This window comes from Quercus robur, chromosome 1 (assembly GCF_932294415.1).
Source record: "Quercus robur chromosome 1, dhQueRobu3.1, whole genome shotgun sequence".
NCBI classification, from domain to species: Eukaryota; Viridiplantae; Streptophyta; class Magnoliopsida; order Fagales; family Fagaceae; genus Quercus; species Quercus robur.
The window spans coordinates 16418976-16439972 of NC_065534.1; the positions used below are offsets into that span (position 1 = coordinate 16418976).

At 31.9% G+C, this 20997-nt stretch overlaps 1 protein-coding gene across 1 annotated transcript; it reads left to right on the top strand.

The window, feature by feature from the left end:
- Positions 1-7562: 7562 nt before the first annotated feature.
- On the top strand, positions 7563-11322 carry LOC126724020 (double-stranded RNA-binding protein 8-like). The gene is made up of 4 exons (XM_050428139.1): positions 7563-7671; positions 9405-9676; positions 10562-10703; positions 10970-11322. Exons 1-4 carry the CDS (start codon positions 7563-7565, stop codon positions 11320-11322), a joined length of 876 nt encoding a protein of 291 aa, XP_050284096.1.
- Positions 11323-20997: the final 9675 nt, after the last annotated feature.

Below are 20997 nucleotides of genomic sequence, written 5' to 3' on the forward strand. Positions count from 1 at the left end.
AACAACACATCTGATCACCGCCATAACGTGAACCTTTCAAACGTAGTGGGTGGTGATCTTCGCGTGGGTGCAAGTGCAACGGCAAAACGCGGAATATGCTTTTGTGTCGTGCATTGTGTGTGAGACGACTTTTGGAACCAATGGGAGACTGGGCCAAAGTCCAAACACAATAACGCGCCGCTAAGCTATGACTTGTACTGTGTTCCATTTTGGTAGGTCTTATTTTATTCTCTCTTTTTTTTCTTTTTTCTGAATTGATCCTTTTAGGTGTTACTTTACTCACTGTTCATGCTCATATTTGTAGAACCCAATTCATGGCAAGCCCAACACATGATTTTTTTTTTTTCCCCATAAGTTCCCTGCAACTGCAAGAGCTTACGGGCGAAGTCACAACTCTTTTAACTTAATCTTAAACAAACAAAACTACTCTCACTTAGAATTGACATATTATCATTGTGATCTTATCACAATTTTAACTCTACTCATCAAATGTGTTTAATTTTTTAAATTCAATGTGATCTGATTAAGTCGCGTCACAATAACGTAACAAACATTTGTGTAATCACAAAGAAGTTTAATCATGTAATCCGTGAAGTAAATACCCTCCACATGGAATGCAAGGCTCCGGGCCAAGACAAAGTATCTATTCACATTACAATAAACTTAACAAAAGGATCGTTTTGAATCCAACACTTTCACTTGTTATTTGGGTTTTTCTTTAGATTATTGTCAACAATAATCTAAAAAAAAAAAAACCCCCAAATAAAGTTAGTGGAGTTCAAAAGCACTCTTACAATCCACAGGGATCCTTATGAGTTATGATTTAAAAGACAAATTTCAGCTTTTGAGATTTTCATCACTATATAAGTTACAGATTTTGCCTTTACTTCAAGCAAACCCCCCTTTTTTTTTTTTTTGCTAAGTTATTTCCTAAATACTCTCTATAGAAAATCTCTAGGGGTGTAATTAGAAAATTATTTCATCCAAAAACGTAAAATGCTCAACACACCCCTAGACTTTTTTGTGATTGAAAAAAGTAGTAATATCAAATTATAATTGATTCAAATTATTAACATTTATCAAAAAAAAAAAAAAAAGCGCCTCTGAGCACGTGCGTGATGATTTTAGTTTTATAGTTAGCAGATGAGTTTGAGTTTGTTGAAAGATGGCTCTCCTAGCTTTCACCATCAAAAAGAATGAAAAACAAAGTGGAAAGATACTCAGCAATATCTGAAAATGAGAATTGAGAAATGTAGTAGCAGCATCTAAATGGGAAACAAGATTTGGATCATGGCGCATTGATAGTGTGAACTTTGTTTGTAAATGTAACTTTAGCAAATTTTACTACTTTTGAGTTTTAGGTCTTTTGTTACAGAAAGTTTGGCTTCAAAACTCACCTCCTATAGTAGGAGATGGTGTATACATATGTATTGAAAGTTTAAAATATTATGACAAAATTTATGATATTCTACTTTGAAAAAAAAAAACACATTTATTGTTTTTAAATTTCCCTCACAATCTTTTACCAATGTTCTGCAATAGTTCTTTTCAAGGGTTTGAAGATCCCAAAAATAATATACATATGCTAATAATATTATTAGCATATGCATATTATTTCTTAAGTTTTGATTTCATCAATTTTGTTAAAGAATTTTAAAAAAAGTTGGAACTATATCCTAAGTTTTGATTTCATTAATTTTGTTAAAGAATTTTTTAAAAGTTAGAACTACTCTCTAAATTAAAAGAGGCTATCATCTAAGCACACTCAAAAACTCTTTTATTTTTTGGGTAAAATTTAATAATTTGCATCCATTATAATTTGAGATTATTACATTTTCTAATCACACAAAAAAAAAAATCTAGGGGTGTGATGAAAAAAATATTTCACCCACAAATGCATAATATTCATCACACCTCTAAGTTTTTTTTGTGATTAGAAAATGTAATAATCTCAAATTATAATGGATGCAAATTAATTATTAAATTTTACCCAAAAAATAAAAGAGCCTCTGAGCACACGCATGAGCGCGTGCTCAAAGGCTAGTATGTATGTATGTATGTATGGATGTATGTATGTATATATATACTAAATATTATTAGTCATAAATTTATTATTTTTTATAATTGTAAAATTATAAAATAAATATCTATGACGTCACCCATCAAACCATTGGTTCGACCCCGGTCGGACCAAAAAACCGATAATCAGTCCATTTATTTATTCTTTAACCATACCAGTTTTTAAAACCATGGTGTAGAACCTAAGACCTCAAGCCTCATTTAAGAACCAAGGCTAGTATCATAACCAATGCACCATTTAGTTTTTTGAGAACAAGTATGAAGTATTAGAACAACTATGAAGTATTAATATATTTATTTTAGATTTACGTGATTTATAATTTTTCACCTCTATCTCAATTTATTAAATATTACTAATTTTTTTCTTTGATAAATTTACTTGTGATTTAAGAATAATGCCTTCGCATGGGAATTTACTAAAATAATTAAAAGTAATTGTTTTATTTAATCAAAATGATTTAGACTTGAATGATTATTACACGATTTATATATTTCTTACCTCTTAATTTCGGTCTCATTTAAAAATAGATGGAGATTTTTTTTTTTTTTGGGAGAAACAGGACACTGCCATTTTTTTTTTTTTTTTTTTGGTAGAATGGAATTTTTATTAAGAAACAAAACTAACGGGCCAGCAACAGGTCTGGACAGAGTCTGTTGAAATACAACCCCTGGCAATCAGCCATAACAAGAGGGACGAACTGAGTGTTTGGCTAGCACTTATAAAAGTGGCTTTTTGAGGGATAAATGACCAAAAAGGACAATGTATATATAAGGAAATTTATTTCAAACTTTTTTTTTTTTTTTTATGGATGTGAGTTTATTTCATACTTATTAAATCATCTATTTCATATACTTACTAAACAATAATAATAATTGTGGGGCCCAATAATTTATGGGCCAGCCCACTTGCTCATGAGGAATCCAAAGGCCCAAGCCGAAGAAGGTTACGGCCCAAGCCCAATAATATAAAGCACAAAATGGCCCGGAGATGCAGCTGAGGACAGTTCAGTCCTCGGCAGACCTAAAAGCTCCATTAAGAAGAGGGGTAAAGAAGGTATAGGAACAAACTTGAAAGAAAGCCTAAAATATCTCGGGAAAGCTGCCCTTACTACCCTTCCCAGATAAGACTCGGCACCTAACAGAACCGGATTCTTCGGCTTTTTCGACCACCCCCAACGATTCTAGGATTAGACTGACGGGACAAATATCAGTCTTGGAAAGGTTGACCCTACACGTGGACGAAGGATAGCGAACGTAGGCTAGTATAAAAGAAAAAGGTAAGTAATCTGGGGGGGAGGGGGGCCAAAAAGTAGAGCCTCCCATCCCACCTCCAGGAGAAGGACTCCAGGGGTGAAAACACTTTAACAATGCATGCACACCGCAAAAAACCCACCGCCGGATAACCGGGGGAAGAGCCCAATTCTCCTCGGACAAAGTCCGAGGAGTCCAATCCCTCAGGTTACGAAGCCGTAGAGCTTGGATGCTCAGGTTGAACCCTTTTTTACTTAAGTTCGCCTAAAATCAGGTCCGAACCATCGCCCTGTGATCAAAGGCAAGCCTTTTCAGCCCACTCTCTACAAATCATATTGTGAGGGATCTTTCATGTGCGAGCCCAACATCATTCTTGGGCCGTTAAATAATCGTGTCCCTACAATAATAATAATAATAATAATAATAATAATAAAAATATATATATATTATTGGTATTATTTTAATAATGTTTGGGCAATTTTTCTTTTTTAGTGTCATAATTATTTGTTATTACTATTAATGACTTCTTATTAATATTAATTAAATCTAAATAATTTTTATCATCATGAAGCACAAAATAAAAATGTAAAAAGATGATAAAATATACACCAATAATCCAAGTTTAAATTGTACTACATAAAAATGTAAAAACATATAAAATACATATCAATAATCCAAGTTTAAATTGTACAGCACAAAAATGTAAAAAAGATGATTAAATTGATCCCTATCATAGTTTTGACCGGTCTCATCACAAAATTTGGTCACTAGATTGGTCCAACCTTCGGTACTAAAGGCAGCACCTCTTGATCTATTCCCGATTTGAATCTGTTCCACACAAAGGTTACAAAAAGTAGTTGTCCAGCTTGGATCATTATCCCATAATGCTCTAGCCTTTTTTGCCTCGGGATTGGAAGTGGTGTTTTTACCCATCTATAAAGTTAACCAGTGAGGTTGAAGCATATTAGCAAAACCATATCAAGCAAACAAAAAAATTAATCATTATTAAACTTTGTTTCTACAATCCTAACCAACTAAGGTATGTCTTAAAGCAATAGAGTTTACACCTGCAAAATCTGTCTCTTTCTCTATGTCTATATCCTCCCCCCACCACCACCACACTCACGCATGCACAAAAAGATATGTCTTAAAGCAAAGTTGTAGGGGCACAAAAAATTTGGGCAGCAAGTTTCTTCACCTATATTGCAAGCAAATTTCTAAAAACCATATGCTAACCATACACATATATTTGAACAATGCATACAATATAAATTATCTAATCTAATGTCAAGTCTCTATGACCGCTAGGCCAAGGAACATTTATATTTTTGTTTCATCATAAAATGGGTTTTGGGCAGCATCAAGCAATAATCCAACACAGGGAATGAGCAGATCACACAAGGCCTGTTAGGCTCTTTGCATGGTTAGTGTATGACACTAACGAAGATAATTTTCTTAAATCAAACTTGTATAACTTGCTTAATTAATTAACTCAGTGTAACTCATTAACAAGTTAAAAATATTTTGAAAATTAACGAACTAATCATGAATATAAAATTTGCATTCAGTCCTAAGGTCGAGCTCATCTTGAACTCAATAATAAAGTGAATAACCAAACTTAATCAAGCACCTTTATACTCATCTAGATTAGGCATGCCTACAAACCTAGTACCAAAAACAAAAAAACAACTTGCAAAGCACTTCTCACATCCAGCTCGGCAAAGCCCATGTTCACAAGTTTTTGCACCTGCTGTTCATTAACATGCCACTGTTGAAGACAAATTACAAGTTACAAATGCATCGACCCAATTAAAAAGAAAATTACAGATAAAAGTATAAACAAGTGTGACACTAAAAGTAAAATTCCATACTGTAGACAAGACCCTTTCACATGTGAAGATTGTGACAGATATGCAAGTATATGACTGCTCTATCGAGGTTCCTCATCAGATCACAAGCCAAGCCTATATGGCTTTGCTCTGACGATGAACAAGCATGATTCTACAGACCAGAACGACCCTCCGATTCAAAGCAATGTGGCTTAAAGATGAAGGTTGTGAGGGTACTCAGTACGGGATGCAAGAATCACTGGTCCTCCAATGGACAAGGGTTCCCAAAAAAGTCAATCTCAATTGAAATATTGGAGTAAAAGGTACTTTGGGAATGCTAGGCAAGCTCTGATAAAAAGAGAAAGAAGCAGCCGAATCTATAGCTGAGCAGCAAGTATTTTCACTGCCATGGCACCCAGAGAAACAAGAGGAATTTTATATGATGGTTAATTACTTCATCTATGCCATCCTAACCTCAAAAGACAACAAGTAACTTAGCTTAAGCTTCAAAAGGATGATTATATGAGGGTCAAGTGTCAACTATGATTCAACTATTCCAGCAGATTACAATGTTGAGAAATAAAGGTGTAACAACGAAAATTATAGTTACAAAAATAATTGCAATTTTTTTTTTCTTTTCTAGATTAAGAATAGAACAAAACGCAAAGCTTAATTGGATTGAACTTTTTTGATTCAAGATTTAAGAAATAAAAACATTGTTACAGATAGTATAAACACTGAATCCGTTCTCCAAGGCTTAAACTTAAACAATACCCATTAATCTATTTCTGGGTTGCCGAGAAAACAAAAAAAACTAATTCCAATCAACTAAAATTCCAATCAACAAAAACAATACCCATTAATCTATTTCTAGGTTGCGAGAAAACAAATCAAAGAGAGCTGAAGCTGAAGAAAACAAAAGCATGCAAGATCTGAAAATTTTTTTCCCACACTCGGTAAAAAAAAAAAAAAAAAAAAAAAAAAAAAAAAACGCTTCTGAATTAGTTGGTACCTGGTGGTTTTTGGTAGCAGATCAGTGTTGCTTGGTGTTTTGGTAGCAAATCTCTACCTTCAAAACGTATTTCTCAGATCAGATTAGACAGAAATAAAATTAAAAAAAAAAAAAAAAAAACCAAGATCAGAATCGCGTTGAAGAAGACGAAGAAAGAAAGAAGAAGAAGAGGAAGAAGCTTACCACGAAGCAAAGCACAGAAATACAAGCGAGGCTGGGAGGCGTGGGGGTGAGGGCGTGCGGAGTGAAGAGAAGAGAGATGAGATGGGTGAGTGTGAGAGAACTTATGAGTTTGTGTGAGTTTGCGGATAAAATAGGTAACTAACACTAATTTTTTAACTATTTAGTTAGTAGGCTTAGTTATCAAACTAATTGGTTTTATAGCATCTCGAGTCTAAGAGAGTCGATTTTGGCCTATAAGTCGACTTTTTGAAGGTCGATTTTCATGGTTTGATCGGGTCCGAGGTGGCACTTGTGTTAGGAGAGGTCCACCTGTAAATCGAGTCTCTGAGACTCGATTTACATCTACAGTACACAGTTTCAAGTGTCTGGGTCGTTCTTCTCCATTCTCATTTCTCAAACTTCCAAATCCAAAAAACCCAAGAATAGTTCTTCTCCATTCTCATTTCTCAAACTTCCAAAAAACCCAGGAACAAAATCAAATCAAACTTTCAAGTGTCTGTTCGTCATTCTCCCATTCTCATTTCAAAAAACCCAAGAACAAAATCAAACTGAAAACCCAAGAAAAAACTGACCCAGGCCGCGCGGCCTGGGTCGCGCTGGCCTGGGTCGCACGGCCAGGGCCAGCGCGACCCTGGCCAGCGCAACCCGCGCGACCCTGGCTGCTCAACCTGGGTCGCGCTCCTGGCGCGACTTGGGTCGCCATAGAGATCGACCTCCTCGGCGGTCCAGAACGAGGCTCTTCAGGTATTTGAAATTTGAAAGAGATTTGGGTTCTGGGTTCTGTTTTATGATTTTGGGAGTAGGCTATATAAGAGTTGTAAATTGAGGCTAAAAGACTCGATTTCCACTAATCTGATGTGGAAAAAATGCCACATCAGACCATGAAAATCGAGTCTTTTATACTCGATTTACAGGCCAAAATTGAGTCTAAGAGACTCGAGATGCTAACAAACAAATTACTTTCATAACTGAACCATCTAACTAAATAGTTAGAATATTAGGGTTAATTACCTATTTTATCCTGAGTTTGCGTGAGATATTAGGGGCATTTTCGTAAATGTGTTTGGACTCAGCCAAACACATTTTCTTGTCCACTTTTTTATTTATGCACGTTTTGGGCTTCAAAAAGTCCAAACAAACGCACACACAGTCACAGTTCTCTCTCTCTCTCACTGTTTGAGTTTGCTAGCTGTGCATGAGATTAAAAAATGGCGGAAATGCGCTCAAATGCTTTTCCTGAGCCAGAGCCTCAGCTTTCAACTCCACTTCAGCCTCAGGAGCGTCCCTCTACTTCTGCAGCGCCATCCTCTTCTTCACGTGAGTATGAGCTTCTTTTTTGGTTTTATTTATGTATTTCATTCATTTTCCTTTGTGGGTTTTGATAATTAGTCCTTGCTACTTAAAAATCTTAGATTTTTAAGCTTTTTTGCTTGTTCTTTGACTGTTTTAATACAATTTCCTTTTTGGGATTTCGTTAAAGCTGAGCTTTTAAAACAAAATTTTGAATTTTTTGGTTTCATTATTTTTCTGAGCAACCAAAGGGTCTCTTCCTCACGTAAATGTAAACTTTTTTGGATTTTATTTATGTTTTTCTTACATTTTCCCTTTTGGGTTTTGATAAATTGTCCAGAGCCTCAGCTTTCAGCTCCACCTCAGCCTCAGGAGCGTCCCTCTACTTCTGCAGCGCCATCCTCTTCTTCACGTGAGTATGAGCTTCTTTTTTGGTTTTATTTATGTATTTCATTCATTTTCCTTTGTGGGTTTTGATAATTAGTCCTTGCTACTTAAAAATCTTAGATTTTTAAGCTTTTTTGCTTGTTCTCTGACTGTTTTGATACAATTTCCTTTTTGGGTTTTCATTAAAGCTGAGCTTTTAAAACAAAATTTTGAATTTTTTGGTTTCATTATTTTTCTGAACAACCAAAGGGTCTCTTCCTCACGTAAATGTAAACTTTTTTGGATTTTATTTATGTTTTTCTTACATTTTCCCTTTTGGGTTTTGATAAATTGTCCTTGGTACTTAAAAATCTAAGCTTTTACATTATTATTTTTTTGGTCTGGTTCTCTCTGCTCTAAACAAATTTTAGAATTTTTTAGTTTCATATATTTACTGAGCAGCCAAAGGGTCTCCATGTCAAAATAATAAATAAGGGTGCTTTCCTGTTTTTATAGTTTGAAATGGTTCTTGTTTATTAAGCTTTGCAATTTGGTGGACTCAGTGAACTTAGAAAGAAAAAGGAAAATTTTAAACTTGGGATGATTCTCGCGTCTCTCTCTACTTGCACCCATATTTTTTTGGTTTATTGCACAAATAGATCTCTCTCTCTCTCTCTCTCTCTCTCACCCCCTGCCTTATTACGAAAAATTTGGAAATATCATATGTCTTATGACTTTTAGAAAGTGAAACACACCTATTGAGTCCACCATAGAAGTGTACAGGTGAGATGTTCTTGCTTTGGCTAATGAAGCTTAATATTGTGGTCTTCGTGGCTTCTGTGTTAGGCATTAATGCAAGCAAAAAAATGTTAAAACTTATATGAGACATTTAGCACAAAACTGAGAATCCAATTAAGAATCTAATTGGGTTTTCTATGGGCTTTAGCTTTATATATATGCTTTTTGCCAGGCATTTGTAGAAAATAAGTGTCAACAAACTAACCCACATCATACGATGGATCAACTTAGTTAACTGCACATGATAAAATGTGCTTTGTAAGGCTTTAAGGTACTCACTCAAATTGGGTCTAAATTGTTGATACTTTTATTTTTCATGTACAGGATGATGACGATGTTGTTTGAATTGTCGGCTAGTTCACTTCTACTGTGATTATAATTAAGCAATGTGTGTTACCTTAGAAATTACCCTTTAATATTGCAAAGTGTTTTCTCATTGTTGATTCGTGTTTGATCCATTTGTTTGTCATTGTTACATGTATGTGGCTTCCTGTTTATATATAAAATTTAAGATGAGCAACATTTCGCTTGAATCTTTTTTGCTAGTTGTTGTAGAGAAGTATTCTTTGAAACTTTTGTGGATGGAATTTGTTTAGGCCTTCAAGAACAGTTGATGTACAAGAACCGTCTACAGGAATACGTGCAAAGGTCGGCCATTCAGCTGCCAATGTATAAAACTGTAAATGAAGGATCACAACATGCACCTAAGTTTAGGTCAACGTTGGAAGTGGATGGACAGATTTATACCTCTCCAAACACTTTTTCAAAGAGAAAAATGGCCGAACAAGACGTTTCCAAACTTGCACTGGAGCACATATCAAAGAAGATAAAGGATGAAAGATGTCCACTGACTCCACTCATTTGTGAGGTTTGTTACATCATGATTGTAATTTGTAAATTTAGAACTTTGGAAGGTGAAACTTGTAATTTTTTTTCAAAGGTTGGGAGATTATCTTTTTGGAGGTTGAAAGAAGACTAAATTGTGAGGCTGAAAGATGCATATCAGTGTGGAATATTCTATTATAATAAAGTTTTGGTGAACTTTTAGAACATAAATATGTAGGTTGCATCTTTTCTAGGTGGATTAATTTTGAGTATCAGTAATTCAATATGGATAATAAATATTCAAGTTAGATCATAAGGCTTAAAGATGCTTATAAAAAATAGGAAGTCTTCTATTGTGGTTACATTGCTATATTGAAGGTACAACCAGGTGCATGTTATTTTGCTTTGACATCTGAGATAATTATTTTGTTACTATATGTTAATGTTTGTATGGTTATTGATAAGCTAGTTAGTTTCTAAATGACAAGCCGGCAAGTGTTATTGTTGGAGAAAACGGATATTTTTTTCCTCAATTTGGGCTTTACTTATCAAGTGATTTATATATGTTCTCTTAGGTACAATGTCGTTTCCCAAGGCATTGAGATTTATGTGTTTCTTTGTAAGAAGAATGGTAGGGGTTGAAATAATGTCAATGCATCACTTTATATCTGTAGCTCATCTAATTATTAAACCTGCACTTTACTTTTTAGGTATGTGAATGTAAGGAATTATGAATGATGAATGCAGATATGAAGTGTAATGTTAATGTTCTTATAAATATTATTTAGGCTCAGTTTACTGAGAATTAGGTTCATTCATTTATGTATGACATATTTTATGTTAGATCTTCTCTTATTACTTCAAAGATTGACCAATATCTTTTTTTTATTTATTTATTTAAATTAACCTTTTTGTGGTTATTTTCCAGAATACAGTATTTTGCAAGTCTATCCTTAACGAGTTTGCTGTCAAGATGAATCTGCAAAAGCCTATTTACAATACTGTTCAAACAAAAGTGCTGCCTGCAGTTTTCATATCTTCTTTGGTTTTCAATGGTGTATGTTATAAGGGTGAACCTAGTGGGAAAAAAAAAGAAGCTAAACAATTGGCGGCACGTGCTGTCATTCTCTCCCATTTGGATATCTTTGCTCTATGATTATTATGAAGTTGTTTTAAATCTATTTATGCTATGTGTGTACTAAACTTTGTGTGGGTAGCAAATTAAAAAAAAAATATATAAGTTGATAGCTATGGGTGGGGTGATTTGAATCCTGGATGAGTATTAGTTGAGCCACAAGAATCTTGGCATGAGTAACTCATTGAAGATATAATGCAGGTAAGTCTGGATCAGGAATAATTCTTTCTGAGATTATTAAGTCTAAAGGCAACCTCTATTCTGCATTGCATAAAGTCAAGGATAGAAGCCATGCCAATATCAGTGCTGTACCTAGCATACGAGCCATGGAAGTTGCAATTCTAGGGTCTTCCTCCAAAACACAAGTTTGCACTGAACTCAAAGTACCACCACCTGAACCATCAACTCAATTGATCAATGCACAACCCTCATCTCAGGCAGTCAATTTACAAAGTGGATTTGTGCCTGCTGATTTACCAGAGCTTTCAGTTGTGGGTCCAAGTTCCTCAAAGAAGCGCAAAAAAAATCAGGAAGAAGCTGATAAGAAATTGTAGTCTGACACTCATCAATAAGTTTTAGTCTCTCTTTTCATATTGGCTGTGCTTCCTGGCTGTCTCTTTTTAATATATACTCTCTCTCTCTCTCTCTCTATCTCTCTCTCTCTATATATATATATATATATATATATATATATATATATTTATATAGGGTATTTGGTAAATTTCATTAAGTTGCTTTATGGTTAAATACCTTAACTGGATCTCTGTAACTTTCTTGTTGCTAGTAATAATTTCCACATCATGCTGTTGTTGATTAGCCATAAAGCTAATTTAAGCTCTTTGCATCTTAGTAAGGAGAAAAATGATATTTTCATGTTCTATGGTTCCGTTAGACTATGTTAGGAGTGTTGAGTTGTATGTGTGCGTGTGGTGCTGACGAGGCGTGTGTGTGGTGCTGCATGGGGTAGTGCTGCAGGGTGTGCCTAGACTGCTGATGTGGAGGGGCGTATGTTGCTGATGGGGCATGCGTGCACAGCTGATGAAGGGTGTGTGTTACAGTGCAGCCTGGGTGTGTATATGACTATGTTTCAGATAATGATTGTATTGATTAGCTGGCACTGTACACTTGTATTGTAGGTTAGTTACACGTGTATTACTTGTAGTGGTGATGTGTTTACCTCATGCTTATGTGGCATATGCTGATGTAGTGAGTTGGTTAGAGTGAATAGCTGTCAAGGTAGTTACACAGCTAGCATTCAGTTAGGACTGAGGGTATTAGTCTAGGGGATGTATGGATGGAAGAGCAGGAACTGTTTTGTTGTTAATTCCATAATTCCTTTCTCTGTTTCTCTATTTCTTCTAATTCTCTCTCTGTTCTTCCCTATCCCCTGTTCTTGGAGGTTGGTTGTCCTCAAATTTAACTGTCAAATCCCCAATTCCTTGCATACTAACACGTCTTGGTACTTTGGATGATCATTTAGAAGGTCATAAATAAGATATTTGCATTAAAAAAAAAGGTTTATCTTGCATGTCAATTCTTGTTCCGCAAAAGTTAGCAAAATCCTACTCATTCTAAAAGCTTTCTTCACTAACTCTTCTCCATTCTTCTAGGCGTGTGCTGCAAATCATCGAAGCTGGCAGGCAAGTTTCTTTCTCTCTCCCCATTTCATACCCTCCTGCAGCATAAAGCTATATAAGCATAATGCTGTTCTTGTATAGGTGTTTATTGACTTAATTGAAAGTTAATTTGTTGTTACAATTTGCAGATTGTTACTTGCTGCCTTGCCTATGACTCAAGCCCCACCCAGTTCATTAGGCTGACAAATAAACTTGCTCTTTTTTGTATATATCTTGTTAAGTATTTAGTTTAGGTTGACTCAAAAACTCTCATGTTGGGTTTTGTAAAACATTAATCCCTCCCTGTTATGTGCTTCTTAACTATTTGCTACCTATTACTATTATGAATGACCTGCCACATCATGTGGTAACATATTAGCCATTTAGCTTATTTTGTTGTTTGTTTCTTGTGTCATGTCCCAGTGAACATTGAGAAGGTATTATGTTTTGGGTAAGATCATAGTGTTGCTTCTGATGTTACTTCCATGTTATGATGTTGTATTATGTGTGCAACATTCGAACATTGACATGATTCAGAAAACTTATTTAAGTTGCAACATTTGAACATTACCATTGTAGGTTATATACTTATTTAAGTTGGAAATCAGTAACACATAATGCTGCAATTTTTTATTTGCACTGTGTTTGAATTATCTTGTCCGAGTGTAGTTAAGAAATATCAAATTCCTTGCTTCTATGCATCAAGATCACTTCTTTACAAGAAACAAATGGAAAATGCATTAAGGTGGTAAATGTTAGTGGTATTCAATTAAGGGTTATGTTAACGGGTATCGTAAGGTGTTCATTAACACCAAACTTTGTGTCAGATATTGTCTTTAAGTCAGTGTTTTGTCAGCTTTCACTACACCAAAATAAGTCTATTACATCAAGTGTTAAAACAACAAAATTAGTATAGTGGTATTAGACATAATATCACATCTAAAAATTAAAAGTCGTTGCAATAGTAACTTAAAAATAGTAAATTATTACATTAATAATAATTAGTTGTAATAATTTATAATTTTCAGTTGCAATAGAGATTTTAATACTAAATTGAATTTAGAAAAATTTTTGCAATAACTTAAATTGAAGAAATCAATTTTTTTTTAATAACTTAAATTGAAGAAATCAATTTTTTTTAATAACTTAAATTGAAGAAACCATTGTAATAACTTGATACGAATTATATATTTTGCGATATATTATAATAGATCGAAATTTCAAAGAGATGGCTTATTGCAACAAATTTAACATTGCAATAACTAAAATATCAATTATTTTACAATCTATTGCAATGACAAACATGAAGCTGCAATGAATATATTATTACAATGATCTAATTCCAATTATTTTACAATCTATTGTAAGAAAAAATATGAAAAATTTCACTATTATAATAAATATACCGTTGCAATAATTTGAACCCAAATTATTTTTGTCAATTCTTTACAATCTATTGTAATAAAATTCATGAAATAATAGCCTATTGCTACAAGATATTCGAAGTAATAAATTGTTTATTGCAATTGCAAATATATTATTACATCAAAATTTTCATTAAAATATTTAAGGTTTATTGCAACAAAATTTTTTTGTAGCACAAACTTATTACCTCAAATTTTATTGCAACACTTGGCATAAACTATTGCAATGACTTCGATGTTATTGCAACGATTTTTTTTGTTATAATAAACATTTTTTGTTGTAGTGTTTATACACTTTTGGATAAGTTTTATGTCATTTCTTTTATTTATTCAATTTTTTTATTATGTGAGACTCATATTATTTTAACCTTAACAAGCATTTCACTAGATTACATTTGCCTTCAATTATTCATGATATACATTTGCCTTCAATCATTGGTAATGATTGTCAACGACAAAAAGGGTGAGAATTTTGAGGGAGATTAAGTACTTTTTGAGATTGTTTTCAATGGATATGACTCCAGACCAAATTTGTAGCAGTAGAAGCTAGAAATGGACACAAAAGGCTGCCACAAAGCTTGAAAAGGGTCGTATGAAAGCTAGTCTCCAGCCCATGTGACTGAATCAGAACTCAGAACCAGCGTGTAGTAGAATTGGAATGAAAATGGAAGTGCTTCTAAAATTCATAGTATGAGATTCATCAATAGTAACTGAAAATGTGGGATTTGGATCCAGTGCAGTGGAAATTTTTTTCAAAACATTTTACCTTTTTTATTAACTTTTTTATCTTTTTTATTTTTTACGAAATTAATTTTTACATTTCACAACCAGTGTTAACTGGTAAGGCCATTGCATGGATCTAAATCCTAAATTATGCATATCTTCAATAACCAATTCCATTTTTTTAGAGCTAAAAGCTCAAAAACAAGTAAGAGAGATTGGGATTTGGGAATGGCTTTGGATCAGAGTCGTTTTGGTTAGGAATTATGGACTCTGGAGAAGAAGATTAGGGTTTAGGCCTCAAGCAGGTTTACTCTTTGGGCCGAAAGGGCCTAGTGAGGTAGAGACACATGATACAAATACAATTGCAGCATGTAAAGCAAAAGGATGTTTTAGAAGAAGGGCTATAAATCAACTGAGCCAAGTTTTTATTTTGTTAGTTTCAACAACAGGAGAATGGTGATTTTATTAGTTTCAAGTTTAAGTATTAAAGTTTCAAGATTTATTCATTCAATTTTATTTCAAAAATTAGTCAATTTGAGTTCATCACTAAGTTAGATTACATATTTAAGTTTGATTTGAACAAGCTTGAACTTGTTTAGAAGCTACTTAATTTATTGTTTTTCCAAATATAATAAACGACATAGATAAAATGATTTACCCCTCCAAAAATCTGTAGTAATAATTAATAACTAAATTTTAGTTGGAATTATATTAGTTGATATAATTAGATAAAATGGTGTTTGTTTATGAACTGATAAAATTTAAATTCACAAATATTGTTTTGTTAAAGTTTATATATAATTTTTTTAATATGAAAATGAAAATTTATATTATTAATAAAATACAAATTATAGTTTCACATCTCATAAACTTATTTACATATTTACACAATCTAGTATAGAATCTATATAAGTATTATATATATATATATATATATATATATATATATATATATATATAAACATACGATATTCTACATACTTAAATTGAGCACTACACCACAAGATTGTTCACGATTATATTATTATGTATGAGATTGACTCATTTGTTAAATAAATGTATATAAATAAGCTTTTTTGCTAACTAATCGTAAATTGTTTATAAGCAACTTTATTCATTTTATAGTCTTATTTGTAGGACGTATCTTTTATTTTCATGTCTCTTTTTCTAAACCTCCATATTTGGATGTTAGTGTAAGATGTGTAAAATAATTTCATTTATAAAATAGCACTTATGATTTCGAAAATGGTTTGGTTTAGTTCAGCTTAGTTTTTTTTTTTTTTTTTTTTTTTTTTTTTTTTTTTTTTTTTTTAAATCACAATTTACCCAATGAGATTTGGTCCTATTACAACATTTAAAAAAATTAAAATTAATTTCTATATTTGATCCTTAAAGGTTTAGATTAAAATGAAATTGTTAAAGTTCTATTCAAATTAATTGATTTTGCATAATATTCAAAATACAACTCACCCACTGATGGTTTTGCCTTATCATCACAACTTAGTTAAAAAAAAAAAAATCAATTACTTCAAATATAACACAATAGGGCAATACGCCAATACCACATGGATAAATGGTAATCTCCCTCTTTTCTTTAATCTTTAAAACTTTTTGCATAACTTATTCACTTTTGTAAAATATTCCTACAAGTGCTATAAAACGATTTAACTGGTAGAGATACGTGTAGCAAATTTCTAGCAATATGCCTGATTGTCAATTTCATAGGTAGACAATCATGTTTACAAGTGTCTGTTTGATAACATGTTTCCAATCCTACTTTATTTTTATAATGTTTTTTTTTTTTTATATAATAGATTTTACTTCTTTTTTTCTAGGTAAATTTTTTTTAAGCAGTTCCTTCTCAAAATGCTGAAAAATAAACTGTACCAAATAAACACTTAAATAGTCAAATTAATTGATTGACAGACCAAATCGATTGGGTTCAACCTCATTTACATCACAAAGTAATTTGGAGCTAGAATAGAATGAAATAGTCTCAATTCAACATAAAATTATATCAAATATATTGTCTTGACTATTTAAGATTAAATTTTTAGCTTATTTTTACCATCAAACCTCTCATTTTCTAAATACAAAAATTATTTTACACAACTTACTATTGAAACAAAATGATCCAATGTTGACCCATAAAAAATCAATGAAAATAAACTTGTCAAGGGAGTGGTGCATCCTCTTATGGCAAGGCAGGCCCTCATATCGAATTATTGAACATGGAACGAAAGTACACTACAAAAAGAAAATGCAATGAAAGAAGTAGGGTTTTTGTGATATCTTTAGAAGACAAATCATTGAGCTCCTCACAAAAATTATCTACATTATAACCTAAAAATCAATGGGTTGTGGACACGTAACCAGAGGTCCAGAACAAAAGCTACCATGCTTGAATCAAAGTCAAAACAGTGACCTGAAACATACGTAATAAAACATATTTTAGGTTATCTTTGAAACAGATGGCATGAAAACTATTATAGTTAAATAAATATTTATATGTTAAATACCTACCCTAACTTTATGGTTGATTAAAATTCTTAAACGAATGAGATTAACTTTTTTCGACATAATTATCAAAATTCTTAAAATTAATATCTCTTTTGATTAATGTAAATCTTTATATACTTTAAAAATTAAATGATTCATATCTTTGTTTTATAATACAAATAAAATCTAGAATTAACCTTAATTACTACAGTACTTTTTTTCCACGGCAAGCACGTGCCTTGCACGTGCTGCCCTAACTAGTATATATATATATATATATAGTATATATATATATATATATATATATATATATATATGAGCATAAGCTCTCATTGTAATGCACTAAGACATCAAGAGACAGAGAAAACATAGAGATATAGATGTATTAGTATCAGTATCATTATCAAAAATAAAATGAGGGTGTGGTTGACCCCTAGAATAGAAGAAACTCAGGTATAATCTCAGTCTCATATTTCTTTATCTTTTCTTTATATTTCCTTAATTCACAATAAGAACCCTTTTATTCTCACTCTTTTTTTCTTATTTTTCTTTTGGATGTTTTATATTGGGGTGATTATAGAAATTAAAAGTCAAGGCGTTTGAATCGAAACAATGAATTGATTATAATTTTTAATCACTCTGTACTGTATCCTCCTTGGTCAAGGGAAGGTACGTATATAGTTTATTAATGCTAGGTTTAACCTTTACATCAAAAAAATTCCAAAAACAAGACAAAATACTCCAACAAAGGCCTGCAAAATTTTGTGTACATATTCAAAAAGACAAATGCATGTTTGTTAAGCTGAAAACTAATGAATCAAAATTATCAAATTATAAGAGTCAATGCATTTAGACATCCTAAAAAAGCTAGCATTAGAGTCTACGACTACGACGCTACGTAACTCAACATTGACATGCATTTAAGAAAAGTAACTTCAACAAAAACTATACAAACACGGCTATAAAAACGCAACTATAGCCTATAGTTGTGTTTTTATGGGCTATAGCTGCGTTTTTCAAATGCCGCTATAGCCCTCTTTTTTTGTAGTGTATGTTTGATTAGCTGATTCACAAAATTAAAAAGTTTGATGAACTGAAAACTTATGCAATCAAATTAGAGTAACTGTATTTAGATCACTCGCGCGGACACACACTCACACATATAGTTAATGGAGCGAAATTAAAAATGACATGATGTAAAGGAAACAAACTTCCGCAAAATTAACACACACATTCACAATTTTCACATGGCCTCCAATCTCACACTCTATCAAGTATATCTCTCAATAGAAAAGTTAACAAATGCCCTAAGGTTGCATTTGGGAACTTATATTTGGATTTTAAATTAATAGATTTTAAATCCATTAATTTTAGGAGTTATTTCAAATCCAAGCATTTTAAAGGTTTATAATCTTTGGTGGATTTTTCAAATCCAAATTCTTTACCTTTTTAAACTTTCCAAACAAGTTATTTGAATTTAAATCACTCAAATCCAAATCCAAATACCCAAATCATGCCATTCAAACACACCATAAGGGTATTGGTAAAAAAAATGATTTTAGAAACTTTTTATAGAAAAAGAAAAAAGAAACATTAACAAGACTTTTTATAGAAACTTTTCATTAAAATATTTTTCATAAAAATTGTAGTATTAAAATTTTCCTAAAATGATCCATTAACAAATGCAGTAAGACTATAAGAGCATCCATTAACCGAACTCTTTCTTAAATTACCAAGAGTCTTGTAACTTAACTGATTGACACTTCCTGGCATTTCTAAAAAAATATTCAAGTTTAAATCCCTCCTCCAATTATCGAATTTTATATGTATATATATATATATATATATATAAAGATTTAATGATAATTGCATCAAATAAACGTGAGGTATCATAATGCGGTTCCTAGTTCCCACCGCAACAATGGCAAGGTCCCAACTAATGAACTTATTATCACCGTCAATGTCCAAGAGTAATTGAATGAGTACCTGATTCAACGGAAAAAAAGGAGTACCTGTCCATCTACGACAAAGACAATATATACAGGAAGCCAAACATTATTGAACAAACAATCAACAACCAGGGCAGCCTTAGACATTTTGGGGTCTAAGGCGAAAACTAAAATTGAGTTTTTTTTTATATTATTTAATATTTTTATATTATAATATATTTTATTTAAAATCTATTTTTCTTACCTTTTGACATGCAAATTGACTAATTAAATTTTGTATTCAAGTTCTTCTAACATCTTCTTTTCAATCAATAATATAGCTAATCCACTTAATCTTTCTTGAGACATTGTCGATCTTAGATATAATTTTATTAATTTTAATTTTGAAAAACTTCTTTCTGCAGAAACTACTGTAACAAGTATTGTTAGTAAAATCTTATAAGCAATGCATGTATTTGGAAATGAATCTAATCTTTTTATATAATTTAGTATGTCAATTGGAGTATAATCTTTTATTTGTAAAATTTCTTTTAAAACCTTTAACTCTGAAAATAAATCTAAACCATCAATATTATAATAAACATCATGTTTGAGAAAATATTCAAATTTAAGATAGTTTTTTTTGTAAACTATTATCATCTAGTATATATAATGTCATAAACCCTTCCATTCTTTCACGATTTTTTTTTTCCTTTTATCCTTTTTCAATAGTGTACGTGATAGGGACACCATGAACAGTTAGAAACGAAAAAGACAAACAAAAAATTATTAGAAAATTAACTTGGTAAAATTTGCCAGCTATCGATGTCGGTGCAACCATGGCAGCAATGAAGTAATGACAGACAATGCATGGGCCAATAATTGAAAAAAAATATAAATAAATAAATCTGGGACCGACTTTTATATGACACGTTCTTGCAATAAATCTTGGTCCCATGCATAAATATGCCACAAACGTGTTACACCTGCAATACAAAGAAAATGAAAGAAACAAATCAGGAAAAAGAAAGAAAGGACAGCATGATGTGCATGACATGCATATTTATATTCTTTTAAACAGGGGCGGCACTACATCCCCATGACATGCATATTTATATTCTTTTAAACGGGGGCGGCTCTACAGCCAGGGGGTTCGAACCCCTTTGGCTTTGCCCCAAAAAAAATTATACATAAAATTTTTAATTTTTTTATGTTTTGACCCTTAAAATAAAATTTTGAACACCTAAAACTAAATTTTGTTTAAATCCAATTGAAATAAACTTGAAATATGATCATAATAGTGCTACTTTCACAATATTTTTACAATAAAAATTAAGTGACAAGTTGTAATTGACTTTTTATCTAAACCCATTACTGACATCATTTTTTTACATACCTTTGACAACTTGTCATCTAGATTTTATTGCATAAATGTTTTGTCAATAGCACTACTCTTTAAATTGCTCATTTGTTAAAAAATAAATAAATCTTCTCTTTGGGCTCTGGTTTACTTTACTGTTGAGGGCAGAATAAAATTGTTTTTTTACTGTATTTTTCTTCTTTATCAACAAAAAATTACACTACTTGTACAACCAACTGATCTGTATTTACATCTATGATTCTTTTCTCATTCTCTCTTTCTCCCTTCTATATTTTCTTTCTATCTAATCAAGTAGTTTGATAAGTGTTCTACAATTTTTCGAGTCCAAAAAGTCTTTTAGTGCGTGCTCCAATTCCAAGAGAATGTCCATATGTGTGGTTAAAAATCCATACACTTCAAAAGCAAAATCTTATATAAGTTACTATTTATTTTCCTTAGTTTAACGTTTACTCTCTGACCTACTCTTAGGTGTATTTCTATTCTTCTTTATCATATATTTTTATTTAATTGATATTACATATGATTATAATAAATTGTTATTAATTTGACAAATATTATGATTAGTTATTTATTTTTATTTATTCATATGCATTCTATCGTTGTTTTCTTACCGATTTTTAAACTATTAATAATTTTTTTAGACTATTTTACAATATAG

What these genes read in the sequence shown, in the direction of transcription:
- LOC126724020 (XM_050428139.1), top strand. Translation starts at nt 7,563, where the DNA reads ATGGCGGAAATGCGCTCAAATGCTTTTCCTGAGCCAGAGCCTCAGCTT. An exon ending in TGACTCCACTCATTTGTGAG is followed by an intron (nt 9,677 to 10,561) that starts GTTTGTTACATC and finishes GTTATTTTCCAG; the next exon opens with AATACAGTATTTTGCAAGTC. An exon ending in CAATGGTGTATGTTATAAGG is followed by an intron (nt 10,704 to 10,969) that starts GTGAACCTAGTG and finishes GATATAATGCAG; the next exon opens with GTAAGTCTGGATCAGGAATA.